Genomic DNA, 15,083 nt, shown 5'->3' with positions numbered 1-15,083 from the left:
TTCGCAACGTATCCGCCACCATTTTGTGCAATCGTTTTGCCCTTCAGCGACCGTGTGTGTACTCAACGGTAGTTTAGTAATCGAGTGTGAATGATGTGAATTCGTCATCGTTGCGGTTATCGCGATCGACCGCGTGTCGCGGAGTTGACGTGCTCGACGAAGCCGTGCGCATCAACACGAATTCACAGCCTCTCTTCCCTCTCTCTCGCTCGCTCACTAACGAGCTGCTAGTGCTCCAATCTTTCTGCGCGCCTCTTGTACCTCGTCATCTCGGCAGCCTGTGTGACTCATAGTAATACAGTAATGACATTACGGGCGTTTTGCAAATAATCGCTTAAAGTCCCGTACGTTCTGAGACATCGAAAACATGTTGGCGTACTTTACCTTACCAAGCTGTACTTAGCCTATGTCAATCGCTCGATCTGTCGAAAGTTTGCGCTCGCAAGATAAAATTCTAGAATCGCAGAATGTGTTTTCGACGTGTCTCATGCGACGATACCAGGAAGAACGATCTCGGTCTCGTTGGAGCATCGTTATCAAAGATAACGATACGCCGTCGAGATGATCAGACAACTTTATCGATATTCTGATTTATGTTTTCTTGTTTAGGCGATATTGTTACGTTTTGCGAGATTTGCGAGATGACAATGTGCAACGTGTGAGACAACGCGATTGCAGTTAGCTCGTAACGTATCTCCAGGAAACGACTGGACATCAGAGGACAGTAATAAAATTACATATAACAGTGATCACTCGCAGGAGCAATGATGGATGTAGATCCACCAGAATTTCTCTCAAAGGACGATGAGATTCAGTATTGGATGGATCTAGCTCATCGGCTGCATCAAAGGTAAAGTATGATATTATAAAATGATCTATTGAAATCAAAGAAAAATTGCTAGTGGTACACGATGCAGTAAGCTGTTCCTAAACTTTAAGAATATTACATCCATTTTTACAGGTAGATACAATAAAATGTTAACAGTATGTTGCATAAGTTTCTCTAATATTGAGAAATATTGTATAAATTTATTACATCTCACAAGTAAACGTATTTCTAAATGTATTATAAATCAACAGAACTAGTGAGATTAATTTCGATATAATTGTTGAGTATATTTTTACAAAGAGTTTTGTTGCTGTAGTGGATTTTTGTACATTAAAAATATTCTTGCCTAATTGCTATTGTGGACCTTTTTTAATAAATGTATATCATAAAAACATAAAAAAGCTTATATGCTGCCTGAATTAGATTTCAAAGCAATATTGATCTTGATTATAGGAAAGACGATGTTGAACGCGAATTAGAAGAATTCCAAGAAAATTCACAGATGTTGGAGAAAGAATTGGAAACTTCTTTAGAGCAGGCAGAAAAGACAAACAGAGAACTGAGACAAAGAAATACCAGGCTTGCCACAGAGGTTGAACAGTTGAGAACGCGATTGGATCAGCAGTCTGCAGATTGTGCAATGTTTCAAGGGAAAGCACAAGATCTGCAGCAGCAGCATGAGCATTTACTAAAATATATTAGAGAAATTGAACAGAAAAATGATGATTTAGAAAGAGCACACAGGTATTTAATACTTTTCTATTGAATAATAATTATAAAAGTAACAAAGGAATGATATATATTTTCTATATCTCTGATAGAATAAATAGGGTCACAGAAGAGGAAATAGAAGCTAAATTTAATTTAGCTATAGAAAAGAATGCCTTGCTCGAGTCGGAACTTGATGAGAAGGAAAGCCTAAAAACTATAGTGCAAAGATTAATGGACGAGGTTAGAGGTTGGTAACATTTTCTTGTTTATTACAAATGTGTTAATGACTACGACAACGTTACTAACCTAATAATAATGTTTCACGTTATTTCAGACTTAAAGCAGGAAATACAAGTACATGAAAGGCATCATGCGGATAATAACAAATCTGCCGACAGAGTTCGTAACAATATCGTCGATAGTAACAAGCTACAGGCCGAATTGGAATCGAATTCACCCGCTAGCCAAATAGTCTCACAAACCGTACCTCCGAATAATACGACGACTTCGCCGATAAAAAGTAGGATATACAATACTTTTCTTAAGGCAAAGCGTATTTTTCATCTTCCATCGAAAAGGCAATCATCAAAATCGAAAAATACGACAATTGACGTGAAAAATTCCACGTACAATTAATCAAGTAGAAAGATGGATATATTGACAAATGAAAGTTATTTGAAATGGTTTACAAGTTAAAACACAAGTTTTTCATGCTTTATTTTAATGTTATTGTTGATGTTATTTATGAAAAATGAATGATTGTTCGTTTAATTATACAATTCGCTTGAGTGATATTAACAAGGAATCAATGTGCAAAATTATCAGCGATATCAGTAATGTAAATGAATAAATATTTTTAGCAGTATTTTTCTTTGTTTCGGCTTTTTTTACAATATGTTTTCTGGCATAATAGAAATGTCAAATATAATAATACTGAATCCAACGATAAATTTATAGTTTTATCTATTATTTATTAGTTAAATATTTTATGGCAAAGTTACAAGTATATATAATATTAATATATTTACAGAGATAATACATTAATTTCCATTTTTCTTTTTCGCTAGTTGGACATGGAATGGTAGGGGGTGTTATTGGAAACAATAATAATGTGAGCCAACCATTACCGCCTTGCACGAGAATACTAGCAATGAATATGATTGGCGACCTCATGCGAAAAGTCGGGGTAAGCACATTTAATAATATTAGTAGTATTTTCTCTATTATCTTTGTAGTTTTCTAAGCTTAAAGCACGTTTGACTTGCACGTTTTTCTTTACGACACATCTTAAATGAAATGCTGTTTATAGTTGCTGTATACAAATTGATAGTACTGAGCAACTATTCACCTTGACATGTTGTTATACTTGAAATAGCTTTCTTATTTTTGACCAAATATACATTTAAGAATTTAAAAGTACATGCATGTATATAATGTAATTATGTATCTTTTGTGTGTGTGTGTGTGTGTGTGTGTGTGTGTGTGTGTGTGTGTGTGTGTGTGTGTGTGTGTGTGTGTACATGCGTAGAGAGTAGATACCCTATATATAGGGAGAGAGAAATTGTAAATATCTCTTTTATTATAAATCATACACGATTTGCATTTTATGTTGTTAGTATGATGGCGTGTGTAGGTAGTTAGTGTGATATAGTTGGTGTTTTGGCAGCTTGATAGGTGGGTCTGCATGGGCTGTAGGAAAATAAAATGCGTTTGCACAAACGAACAAATATCGAGTACCACTCCGTCTACTGGGTTATCAGCAGCCCAAACTCACGCATCTACTCAGTGTATAAGGCAACAACCTAAACCGCGTGCAGATCTTCGTCGTGATCTCTCATCGTTAGATAATCTTGCAACTCCTTAAAATGCAGGTTTTAATTTAATTTTGTTTGTTATTACAGCGTTTCCGGTCGCATTTATTCATCGCATTCATCGTGCATCAATTTGTTTACGTCTATCATCATTCGGGAACATTCTGTCCCGCGTTTTACTATTAAAATGATAACTCTTATGTATTCCAACAGCTTTACCGATTTTAATATTTGTCATGGCCTTGTCAGTTTAACATACGTCGTATTATCTATCGACTATAATTCAAATATATTAGATAGCATATGTTTAATTGGGATTATTTTCTCTTTTACAGGCATTGGAAAACAAACTGAACACATGTAGAAACGCGTTCCGAGAAGATCAAGCAGTTCGCGACCTCTACAGGTAACATAGCAATCACATTTTAATCACGTTAAATGTGTTGTTATATTTCCGTTTCATCATGCACTGTGTACTCGTAAATAAATATCGTGTATTTGATTTACAACACTTCACGGGTTTGCCATAGACACACAGACAACTCGTGTTTGATTGCGAGATCTTCAAGAATTCAACGGAATAAAAAAAGAAATACACGATCTCGCTGGCTACATAACTGTACTTACTGCTAATGTAATATGTTGGTTTTGTTTCCATCGACTATGTGCTTGTATGGGTAGCGTCCAGTTCATATGTGTATATATTCAGGACATGCAATATTACAATATATACGCATAGATTTTGTTTCTTAAGATATCAAAATGTTTAGAGATAAACCATTTCTCTATGTGATAAATAACTTGTCATACAGCGAAGATTTTTTTATTTTGCTTGAATACTTGTGTATTGAAAATCATTTTATGTATCATATCTTTGTTTCGTAAGAAATATTTATAAAGCTATATAACAAGCGTTCATTTATGCTTCTTAAACTATTGCTGAATTAGTATAAATGTATAATAATTTGTTGCTGAAAATTATATGTAGTTATAAATTTTATTTGATTGAATTTAATAATTTTCTGAAAAGAAATTAAGGAATAGCAATTTACATACGTGTTGTTTCTTGAAATAAATATATATATATGTAACCATTCATATTCATGTCGCATGTACATGGAAGATCTTGATTCAAAATGAAGCATAGTTCTATCAATCAAAATATTTTAATTTCAAACATAGGGAACATTTCTTCTTCGTCAGAAAAATTGCAGTTCTTTTCATGACGTAGTCCTTTAAATTTATATTCATAAATTATTTTTGATAATAAATTTATATAATATAATATATTGTTTGCATAAAATAAACTCTAACGAACAATATATAAAGGAAGAATAGATTTAGCCAAGTACAAAATATCTTGAAACTGAAAAGAACTGTGAGATAGTAAGTTACATATTCCCAAATCTAACGATAAGTGTATGTGTGTATATAATGTATATAGATTTCAATTACACTATGGTAACAATTACATTGATAAACTGTTTTCAATTTCACAATGAAATAAAATGATGTGTAATGTATTTAGATGGTGTTTGTGAAACCATCTAAATTTGAAACAAAGTCCATATAGACAACACTATTCATTAAAGAATACCTTTTTGATCAATTTATTGCCATGTTGAACTCTTGTACTGACGTATGATAATCTGGTTCAATTTATAAAAAAAGAATGTTGTATATAAGGTATTCCAAATTTAAGTGTCAAAATTTCAGGAATGTGTGTGTTGTAATCGATAAACTAAGAAAAAAAGCTCTTTAGAGATTTGCTCGTTTTGCTTCGTTTTGAAGAAAATAAAAAAAACCCAAAAGAATGTTTTCATTTTGCACTTGCATTAATTTTGTTATATTTATTTATTTACACTTATTTATAATAATTTATAATAATTTATTTTAATGTAGGGATTATTCGACACCTCTTGCCTCTTGCATAATGCAAGCATTGAATCTAACACTGACAGCTTGTATTGCAGCCAGACACTATTCTGATGGTATTTGGTGCACTGTAATCACGATTCGGTTTCTTAGCTGCTCTCTTGAATCGATTGGCAATGAATAAACTTCTTGCTTCAGGATCCCTCATACGAAGAAGTCTATAGGTGTCAGATTGAGTGTTCGGAGTGGCCAAGATACTGATTCTACACGTCCAATTCATCATCGTGGATAATTTCTGACTACTAATTTCTGCATTTGTTTGTAATTCTGAAATTCCAAAACATCATTTTTGGTTTCTTGCAACTTTCTCCAAAACGAACAAATCTTTAAAGGACTTTTTTGCTTAGTTTATCGATCTTCCATATGCTCCCGAAATTTTGATATTTAGATTTGAGACATCCGGTATATTGCACGATGTTGCAAAATATGATATCTACATTAATGAATTCCTTGCATGAATAGTCACTATTATTTTTATCACGTCCATATGCACACAGTATAATAAGAATATCAGCATTATGTATTACATCATGTCTTTTCTTGATTGTTCTTTTTATGTTAATAGAATAAAATCAATTCCAAGATATATCTTTTCTGCTCGCGTATAGTGTAGTTTTTTTAGCGTTTTATTTTATTTATACATCGGAATCAGTAAATGTTGACTAGTATAAATAATCGCTCATTCAGTATAGCTTTCTCTCTAGGCTCTAGCATTAGGTAGCATCTAGAATGTAAGCAATAACGAAAGATTATTACATCCAGTTCTGGTTTCCGGGTTGAGGTATTTTTTATCACTTGGTTCTGACTTTTTGTGAACATTTCTCATCTCTTGATGGAGAGGACTGAAATGTTGGCGAAACGTCAGAACCAAAGTGACGGAAATGCGGTTTAAATCCGGAGATTAGAACTGATAGTAGTGATCAACGCGAAAGCCTAAAATGTTTTATTATTACATGATCTGTTTAATTAGGGCTAGACGACAAGTCAGAAGCCCAGCCTCAGGAAACAACAACCACATTCGATTATAAATGAACGGATAATATCGCAGCGATCATGTGTCCGCACATCACACTGTAATCCAACCCGAATATAATGTCAACAAATTTGTTAGTTGAAAATTTTGTTAGAAATAATGATTGTGATAAGTTTTCTGAAATTATTTTAAAACTCGCGCAATATAGAAAATATAGAAAAAGCGCCGTGATGCCAGGAATGAAAAATCATTCTTGGTACAAAGGCACAAAACAATAAGTTTTTATATTCTTCGTCAATAACATTCTTCCTAATAGCGGACATTCAATTTGACGTAATTAATTTTTGGCACAATTAACGTAATGTCTTTATATATAAACTTCATAATCTTTGATTAGTAAAAAATGTTATGTAGAGTAAATGCAAAATAAATGCAAAATTTTCAGTTACCTAAATATATTGAATCGTATAAATTTGCCGTTGCAATTATTGCAAAGGATATTTTTCAGTAATCGTAAAAAAATATTCTCTTTAGGATTATCGCTCTATGGAATAACTCGTTGTTGTACCGATTTACTTTTTAAAACTCACAGAATCTTTGTATCTCCTTTTGTTACAAGAAAGATGAAGGATATATTTTATCATAAAAACTTACATGTATAAGAACTCGCATATTAGAATTATATAAAAAACGAGATATCGGTACTCCGATGATTTTAATTCACGGTATCCTTCAACTCTATTACGCTACATTATTATATAAACATATACGATCGCAATACATAATGCGTAACGATGTATAACCGTGTAGAAAACGATAATCAATTTTCATGTAAATAACACAAAGAATAATATGATAAAGCTAACCAAGTATCATTATTTATTATTTATAAATGAAGTTTGAAATGAATATTTGTTCCCTTCGCATTAATTGCGTTTTAGAGATTTCGCAAATTTGTTTAGGCAGACGTAAAAATTGCTTAAAAAGTATGAACAGAAATTTGTACATATTCGCAGACGAATGAAGGGCTTGGAGCAATGTATTAAACTAGATGAAAATTTTGGTTTAGGTATTTTTCTGAAATCGTTCATGGCCTGAGAAAATCTCGTATTGTTGCCTCAAGCGCTTCTCATTGTACATTAAGTATAAGAAGCGATAGCAGAGAATATCATTATTTATTAGAAACACAAAATATTTGTGACGTTTGTAGGTTGATTACATAATTAAATAATTTATAATAATTTGATTTTTAATACACAGATCTAGTATAATTTGTAAATGTATTTGTATACACCAGTGTGTGTCTATAAACAATTAGTACGGATATCTTGTAAAAATGTGTACGTTTAGCGCTTCAGAACGTTTTTATGTATAATCCTTTTATTTTTTAATATTCCGTAAAAGTATATTCTATAATACTGGAGAAGTAATTGCTTTTCATGGCGAACGATTGGATTAATTTCAATAAATATATACGTTATTGTAACAAAGACTACAAAAATACGCGATAGCAATTACCTATGCATCAAAAGATTAGTTATTTAAACTATATCGCGAGAAAAGATTAATAAAATACAAAATTGTTATCGTGAAAATTATGATGATGTTGTATTCTTATGAGATTGTGAGAACCTCATTCAATAAAACTTCATTAATATAAAAGTTAAAAGTTTATGTTTAATTCTCAGCGACAAAATATCTATTACTTATTACGTCTCGCCATAAATAGTTTGATTAGAGTTCGGTTTCGATAAAAGTAAAGTAAAAATGAATTGTGCGAATTTAGAAGATTTATTTACGAAATGCGTTTATTTTTACACAAATTTTTACACAATGTTTATAGATGATCAAAACGATTTATGTTAACTCGGGTACAATTGGAGAGATCTAACGCATTAAGCACTACATCGGATCACTATGAAGATGTCTTATTCTAGTGCACACTTTTTTTTCTAGATATTTATGATGACATTATATTATGCATAATATTAACGACAATAATAAGATAAGTGATAATAGTGATAAAAGAAAAAGATTTTGCTGCTTTCTAATTTCGGTGCATCTTACCTCTAGAAAAGAACTAGTAACTTAAATAAAATTATCTGCTATAAAATTCCGGTAGACGGATAATGTTGCAAATTAAAAATCCCATAAATAAACATAAACATACAAGTGGTACAAGTGATATAAGCCGAGAAGACTGGTTAAACACGTGAATTTACGAGAGAAAAAAAGAAAGAAAAGTGATATTGATTGTTCGAATAGATTGCGAAATCGTGAAATTCTCGGTGATGAACGAGATCACCGCGAGACACATACCGCGTATATATCTATAAGAGCAAAGTATAATATGCAGAGATTGGAATGAAAATGCTTCATCCACAATGGTTGCGAACGGTATAATAATTAGAATTAGAATAATAATAATAATAATTAATAATAATAATGTTTGTAAACGGTATGTATGACAGTTAAATAGCGTCTCTTAAGCACGCTCGCCACGGATTCGCCGAGCCAGCTGGATATCCTTAGGCATAATGGTCACGCGCTTTGCGTGGATCGCGCACAGGTTGGTGTCTTCGAAGAGACCGACGAGGTACGCTTCGGAGGCTTCCTGCAAGGCGCCGATGGCGGCGCTTTGAAAACGCAAGTCGGTCTTGAAATCCTGCGCGATTTCACGCACCAGCCGCTGGAACGGCAACTTTCTGATCAGCAACTCGGTCGATTTCTGATATCTTCGGATTTCTCGAAGAGCCACAGTACCGGGCCTATTTACCAAAGTCACAAAACCTATACATTAATTTTCACGAGATCCAGTATCTTGTATCAATGTGATTATTATATACGTTGTGTCACATGGTCATTACAAACAGAACTTGATGACTGATGAATCATCTCGATGTTAAAATATTAATTATCAAATAAAAATTTTGATCTCGTCAAAAGCGGTTATTTTGCCATTGTGTGTTGCTTTGCGCATACCTGTAACGATGTGGCTTCTTCACACCACCAGTGGACGGCGCGCTTTTCCTGGCCGCCTTGGTGGCGAGTTGTTTACGGGGAGCTTTTCCTCCCGTTGATTTACGGGCCGTTTGCTTGGTACGCGCCATAGCTTAATCTAAGATAATAATTGTCAACTAAATATTTCGTTTCAACAGAGAAAATTTTGCAATACATTAAAAAGAAATCTTGCTGCTTTTTGAAACTGTTGTGTATATCAGTTGTTTTATTAATTTATTCATTATCGATGGTACATGCAGAATTCTTTAATTATCGGATCATTTTTAAGTTTTCAACAAATTACAGCAATCGCGATCGAATACCGCGCAACGCGCATCCATACTCGAGCAGTAGGTAGTTAAAATAGGCAGAAGTGGTAGAGATGTATTTCGAAAGAGAGGGGGGCAATGCCATCGTTGTCCGCGCGGAACAACAGCACGCGTTGCGCAATGTACGAACTTTCGTTCTCCTACCTTCCCCCACCATCCGGACAGCGAAGGAGAGAGAGAAAGAGAAAAAAACGGCGCGCTGTCAGCCGAAGAATTCGCGGTTGATTCGCGACGCCTCAAAATCCAAATTCGCAACTCGGCAATTTCGGCGAGGACAATCGCGACGAAATTCCGCGAAAAATCAATTCGGTCACAATTCCGCGGGGCAAACGATCGCGTCGCTGCCGCGGCATACTCCCACCGCGAATCGAACGTCAATCGCAAAATGGAGGCGGCCCCACGGAAAGAGACGCGTACTCGCGTGAAAACTCACTTTTCCTTGCGGCTCGGATTCACGGGATCCGCGAGCTGCTGTTCACTACCGGGTATCGTCGCGTCGGATGGCGCGTGCACGCGATGTTTTCGGACGCGAAAACGCGATTCCGCCGCAGTTCCTACGTACCTCTGGGTAAACGTCGAACACGAAGCGGACGCGAACTCGGGATATGCGCTATCCGTTTCCTCGAACACTCCGATGGCAGTGGACGCTCTCCCAAGTCACGGCTCTCTCTTGCGCGCGGCCCCCTACTCCCCCCCCCCCGCCCCTAGAAATTAAATCGCGCGGAGGCACGTAGGAGCCCGCGGCGCGCCGTCAGCCAATCCGACGGCGGACCGACGGCCGGCCGGCGCATCGTATTGGTCGCCGGATGCATCGAGTGCGGCGCCCGAGTGTCCTGTCAATCGCACGGAAATCGTATTACACGATACGCTTGAGCGGCGCGTAGGCGCCCCTTCCCCGTCGATTGCGCGAACCGCCGTGGGTAGAGAGAAGACAATTGTCACAGGCGGTGACTCTGGCGCGTCGATCGATCGACGCCGCGGAATCGCGATGAGCCACAGGACACATATGCAAATGCATCGCGCTATCGGTTTTCCCCGGGGGGGCTACATCGAGGATACATCAACGCCAAGAGGCGAGACGCGGTCGTACGCGCAGGGACGCTTCGTCACGCGTAATCGCGTCCGCGACGTTCTCGCGCGACCCCTATGTTACACGCTTTGTTATGGAAAGGGACGAACGGCGTTCGGCGTGTCCCGACTACCGTCCATCCAGCGTTAATTGCGATCGTCCGAATCAGAGATTTATCCGCTACGTCAAAAATTAAACAAGTTTTAGCTATTAATCAAACAAAGCTACGAGATAAATGATCGCTACGGGAAATAATTGTATGCCTGATATGTCGGATAGAGGCTCGGTTGGTGTAGCCATATTCTGCGCTAAATACAGTAACGGAGCTTTGTCGCCGAGTGATCGACTCGCCCGTTCACATCGCCATGCGGACATGTTTTAAACTTGGACCGTTCAGCTTTCAGACACAATGACGGACATAATGCTGAAACAATTAGAAACGGACAAAAAGCAGCTTTTACGTGCTTAATAAGATTTTAACTTTTTTGACATTCAGGCAAAAGGGGAATTAAGCATGTAGAGGTTACTTTAAACGACGCGTGTACACGGAAACGACTCTCTGCGCGTGTAATCGCGTCTCGACCTAAGTCGAGAGGAGTATACTTACTTGACAAGTTCAATTATCGCGTGTCGTTGCGCTCAATCGACGATCTCGCTCTCTCGAGCTCTAGACCGCACGCCACCGATACAGGAACGTCTGCGTGTATAGCACGGAAGATCAGTGACACGACGTTAACTGTTTATAAGGAGCAAGGCTATCGCGTGTGATAATAGTATATACGACGTAGTACCGGGCTATCTCGCTATAGCGTCAGATATCGAATTCGTGAAATCGTGAGAGATCGATGCCCTGCTATAGCAGAGACGCGTGTACGTACGCACATATACATGCGCGCGGTATCAATCATACATACATATACTAGTGCTAGAGTTTGCACTTGTACATAACGCTGCAGCGTGTGCAATGCGGTATGTACACATGGAACGATGCATACACACACACACACATCGCTGAAGCAGCGCTCATGGCGAATCAATAACGTCGTGCAGCTATGTACAAAAGCGTTTACCTGTACACAGACACGGCTCTAGAGCATGGATAAAATGCACGATAATGCGAATCGATGGAATATAATAAGAAAACTCAATTTTTCCATTACATCAATTAGAAAATGTATTTCATTGTGCTGTTACAATTACCAGTAGCGCTATATTATAATCGTTATTAAAACTAAAAATAATTACAACAACCTAGTGATAAACGCCACGTCAAAAGGATTGCACGCGCCAAAGACGTAAAGACTCGTTAAATATATAAGCAAATTCGTTTTGAGAAAACTTGAATGTTTTTGAGAAAAAAATCAGAATGTATCATAATTAAAAAGAAACAAGAAATTTCACATTACTTACTTTTCAGCAAACAATTGTCGAGAATAAAGAAATAGTTTTGCAAAATATTAAATTTTGTTGCAACCCTTTTCTTGTCGTGTCCGCGATAAACTATATATTTGAAATATCATCACTTCGGTGTAATGATTTATAAAACTCTATAGAGGGTTTAGAACCAACTAAATGCAAATCAAAACCCCATGTGTCATGTGATAACGTTATTGCGATAAACAACTAATAAATCTATCTCTTCTACTATATTTGTTGATACATAGACAATATTATCCAGTCCCTCTATATATACTCTACGTTTTATGAAAATCCGTATCGGATAAGTATTACAAGTTGCATTTGTACGTAAAGAATCGCATTCGTAACGATTTGTATGTTCCATGCTACCACGCATTAAACATACACGGTATCGCTCGACGTTATAAGTAAAAAGCATTAACTGTTGGACTTTTTTGAAAAGCAAGAAATGCATTGAAATTTGCATGTGATATTATTTCTGTGAATAGTGTTTGCTGTTCTACTTGCTCAAATATAAAAAAAAAAACAAAAACTAATTGTGCAGTGAACTCTGATCGTTTGCTGAAGACACAAAACGTTCTCTTTTTTCGTCCATTTTTCTTTTCTTTATCTTTGTGTACTCTTGTTATTGAATCGTTCAGATCGAAGTTCGTCAGTGACTCACTCGTAATTTCTCTCTGTTCAAAATCCATTACAGTGGTTGGCAGTGTGTTAATTATAGTAAATGTATATGGAAGAGAGAGTGTCAAGAATGATACTTTTAGATCGTTTGAAAACAAAATATCCAAATGATAATATAACGAGTCAGAGAAAAACTTGTATTAACGCAAATGGTTTAAGCGCGTTCACCGCGGATTCGTCGCGCCAACTGAATATCTTTCGGCATGATGGTGACACGCTTGGCATGAATAGCGCACAGATTCGTATCTTCAAAGAGACCGACCAAGTAAGCTTCGGAGGCTTCCTGCAAGGCACCAATAGCCGCGCTCTGGAAACGCAAATCGGTCTTGAAATCTTGTGCGATTTCTCGCACCAATCGCTGGAACGGCAACTTTCTGATCAACAACTCCGTCGACTTCTGATATCTTCGAATTTCTCTGAGGGCGACAGTACCAGGCCTAAAGAAGAAACAGATACACAGATTTAAGATGAAGTAGAGTCTTAAAAACAAATTTAACAATGTATTTTGATAATGAAATATCAAAATGTAAAAGTTTGCTAAAAACTAAATTATAAATGTTATTATTAAAATTTGAAACATCTTATAATCAATTCTAATCATTATATTAAAATGCACAATATAATTAAAAAATTATTAAATTAGTTATATTAATTTCGCAATAAATGACTCTTATAATGAAGGTGCTTGCTCTTTCGTATATACATCCATACCTGTAACGATGAGGTTTCTTGACGCCTCCAGTGGACGGCGCGCTCTTACGCGCTGCTTTAGTAGCAAGCTGTTTCCTGGGCGCCTTACCACCAGTCGATTTACGGGCCGTCTGCTTTGTACGTGCCATGGCTACAAATTTGGTTACTTGAGTTTTCCACGAAGTAGCCGCGCGCGTGCATTCGTGTGTGCAATATACACACACACGTGCCAGATACGCAAAGAATAGGAACGGGGAGAGGGAAGGGGAATGAACAAAACGATATGAAGGATACAGTTGTCGTGATGACTTTTTCTGTAATTGAATCGGTACCTCGATGTATCTATGCAATTCGTTGAAAAATTCTACTAATGCTGTTTAATCGCACGTGCAATAAAGTAATTGTACGAGTTCGCGTGCACGACGTGTTTCCCTCCAAAAGTGAACGCATACAATAAACAAAATGGCGGTTAGACCTGGATGCACTTTTCCGAGGCGCGTAGGAAGTCGCCGAGGGACGTCGGGAAAACGACCGTTCTCGCGACGCTCAACGCGCGTCGCGTTCGACCAACAGTGAATTCGCGAATCACGTGAAAAATAAACACTCGTTTCACTTTTTTTGAACGCGTTTGCCCGCTCGCTCGTTCATTCACATTAGGAATATCTTACCTGATTATACACGCTATGTAATGAGCAACGCCTTTCGTTAGCTTCTTCGATCGGAGCTGTCTTGATAGCACTTGCCGCAGACACCAACCTTGTACCAATGGACGCGAGCAACTGGGGACTGATTCACTGTTTACTAAAAGAATGAGAGCTTCCGCGCGCCGCCAAGAACATTTCGAATGGGCCATGCGATTGGTCGATGGTGGATTACCCGCGATTGGTATGAGACCTAAGGAATGACGTATGAGAATGTTCCGAATACGCACAGTTTCGATCGGACACCACCAATCACAGAACTCGATGAATTGCAATGTCCCTAGCGCAATGAGTGCCGTGATTGGTGGTGTCTGACTGCACCTGTGGACAAACGGGCTCCGCTCGAATTCGCTTCGATTGAATTTATATATGTCATAAAAATGAAAAAAATAATATTTTATTATAATGTAAGTTATATTATTAGATGCGCAAATTAATTCGGTACTCTTGTAAAACAAATTGAACATTTACTACAAAAACTAATAAACGTGTTTATCTATCGGACAGCTGACGAATCCCCTCTCGAAAAAAAGAAAATAAATCAAACAGTAAACGCTGATTATTTGGGTGTTCTGAATCGTTTGTGAAACAGGATTCTTCAAGTTTGCCCTGAACACCGCGAGATCAAAGACCCTTGATCCTTTCTGTACAATAATTACTATTGTACTACTATTGTACAGCGATTTTTTGACCAGAAAAGGCATCACACCTTCCGTATTCGTCTGACTTAGCTCTGTGTAACTTTTGGCTGTTCCAAAAACTCAAGTTGACGAGAAAAGAAAAGTGTAACATCGTTTCGAGCACGGTTTTAAAGGTGATCCGGGAAACGCGCGCAGTATAAAGTGACAGCTTCGAACAACTACTTTTTAATCGCTGCCGGCGTTGTGTTGACTCAGAAGAAGTGTATTTTGAATAAAACAAATTATGTATTAATT

The 15,083-nt window shown here is 37.0% G+C and overlaps 3 protein-coding genes across 6 annotated transcripts; 1 reads left to right on the top strand and 2 right to left on the bottom strand.

Moving 5' to 3' along the window:
* The first annotated feature begins 9 nt into the window (after positions 1 to 9).
* Positions 10 to 7,854, top strand: LOC105284490 (nuclear distribution protein nudE-like 1-A). 3 transcript variants are annotated; one of them, XR_003406623.1, is made up of 9 exons: positions 10 to 292; positions 610 to 850; positions 1,283 to 1,573; positions 1,651 to 1,787; positions 1,875 to 2,060; positions 2,608 to 2,726; positions 3,207 to 3,407; positions 3,687 to 3,757; positions 6,257 to 6,292. XR_003406623.1 is itself a non-coding variant. In XM_011348040.3 (8 exons), the coding sequence occupies exons 2-8, from the start codon at positions 765 to 767 to the stop codon at positions 5,516 to 5,518; spliced, it is 984 nt and encodes a 327-aa protein (XP_011346342.1). In that variant the 5' UTR covers positions 13 to 292; positions 610 to 764; the 3' UTR covers positions 5,519 to 6,033. The 3 variants fall into 3 exon arrangements, 2 of the variants coding, with proteins under 2 accessions (XP_011346342.1, XP_011346343.1); XM_011348040.3 differs by lacking the exons at positions 3,207 to 3,407; positions 6,257 to 6,292 and adding an exon at positions 5,425 to 6,033 and having other exon boundaries at positions 13 to 292; XM_011348041.3 differs by lacking the exon at positions 3,207 to 3,407 and having other exon boundaries at positions 15 to 292; positions 6,257 to 7,854.
* Positions 7,855 to 8,049: 195 nt separating this feature from the next.
* Positions 8,050 to 11,423, bottom strand: LOC105284491 (histone H3.3). 2 transcript variants are annotated; one of them, XM_011348044.3, is made up of 3 exons: positions 11,265 to 11,423; positions 9,242 to 9,377; positions 8,050 to 9,027 (listed from the first exon to the last, which is right to left on the bottom strand). In XM_011348044.3, the coding sequence occupies exons 2-3, from the start codon at positions 9,367 to 9,369 to the stop codon at positions 8,745 to 8,747; spliced, it is 411 nt and encodes a 136-aa protein (XP_011346346.1). In that variant the 5' UTR covers positions 9,370 to 9,377; positions 11,265 to 11,423; the 3' UTR covers positions 8,050 to 8,744. The 2 variants fall into 2 exon arrangements, with proteins under 2 accessions (XP_011346346.1, XP_011346345.1); XM_011348043.3 differs by lacking the exon at positions 11,265 to 11,423 and adding an exon at positions 10,151 to 10,295.
* Positions 11,424 to 11,805: 382 nt separating this feature from the next.
* Positions 11,806 to 14,270, bottom strand: LOC105284492 (histone H3.3). The gene is made up of 3 exons (XM_011348045.3): positions 14,116 to 14,270; positions 13,469 to 13,598; positions 11,806 to 13,194 (listed from the first exon to the last, which is right to left on the bottom strand). The coding sequence occupies exons 2-3, from the start codon at positions 13,594 to 13,596 to the stop codon at positions 12,912 to 12,914; spliced, it is 411 nt and encodes a 136-aa protein (XP_011346347.1). The 5' UTR covers positions 13,597 to 13,598; positions 14,116 to 14,270; the 3' UTR covers positions 11,806 to 12,911.
* Between the last annotated feature and the right edge of the window lie 813 nt (positions 14,271 to 15,083).

Source organism: Ooceraea biroi, chromosome 6 (assembly GCF_003672135.1).
Source record: "Ooceraea biroi isolate clonal line C1 chromosome 6, Obir_v5.4, whole genome shotgun sequence".
In the NCBI taxonomy this organism is placed as follows: Eukaryota; Metazoa; Arthropoda; class Insecta; order Hymenoptera; family Formicidae; genus Ooceraea; species Ooceraea biroi.
This window is presented reverse-complemented; position numbering and strand designations above follow the sequence as displayed.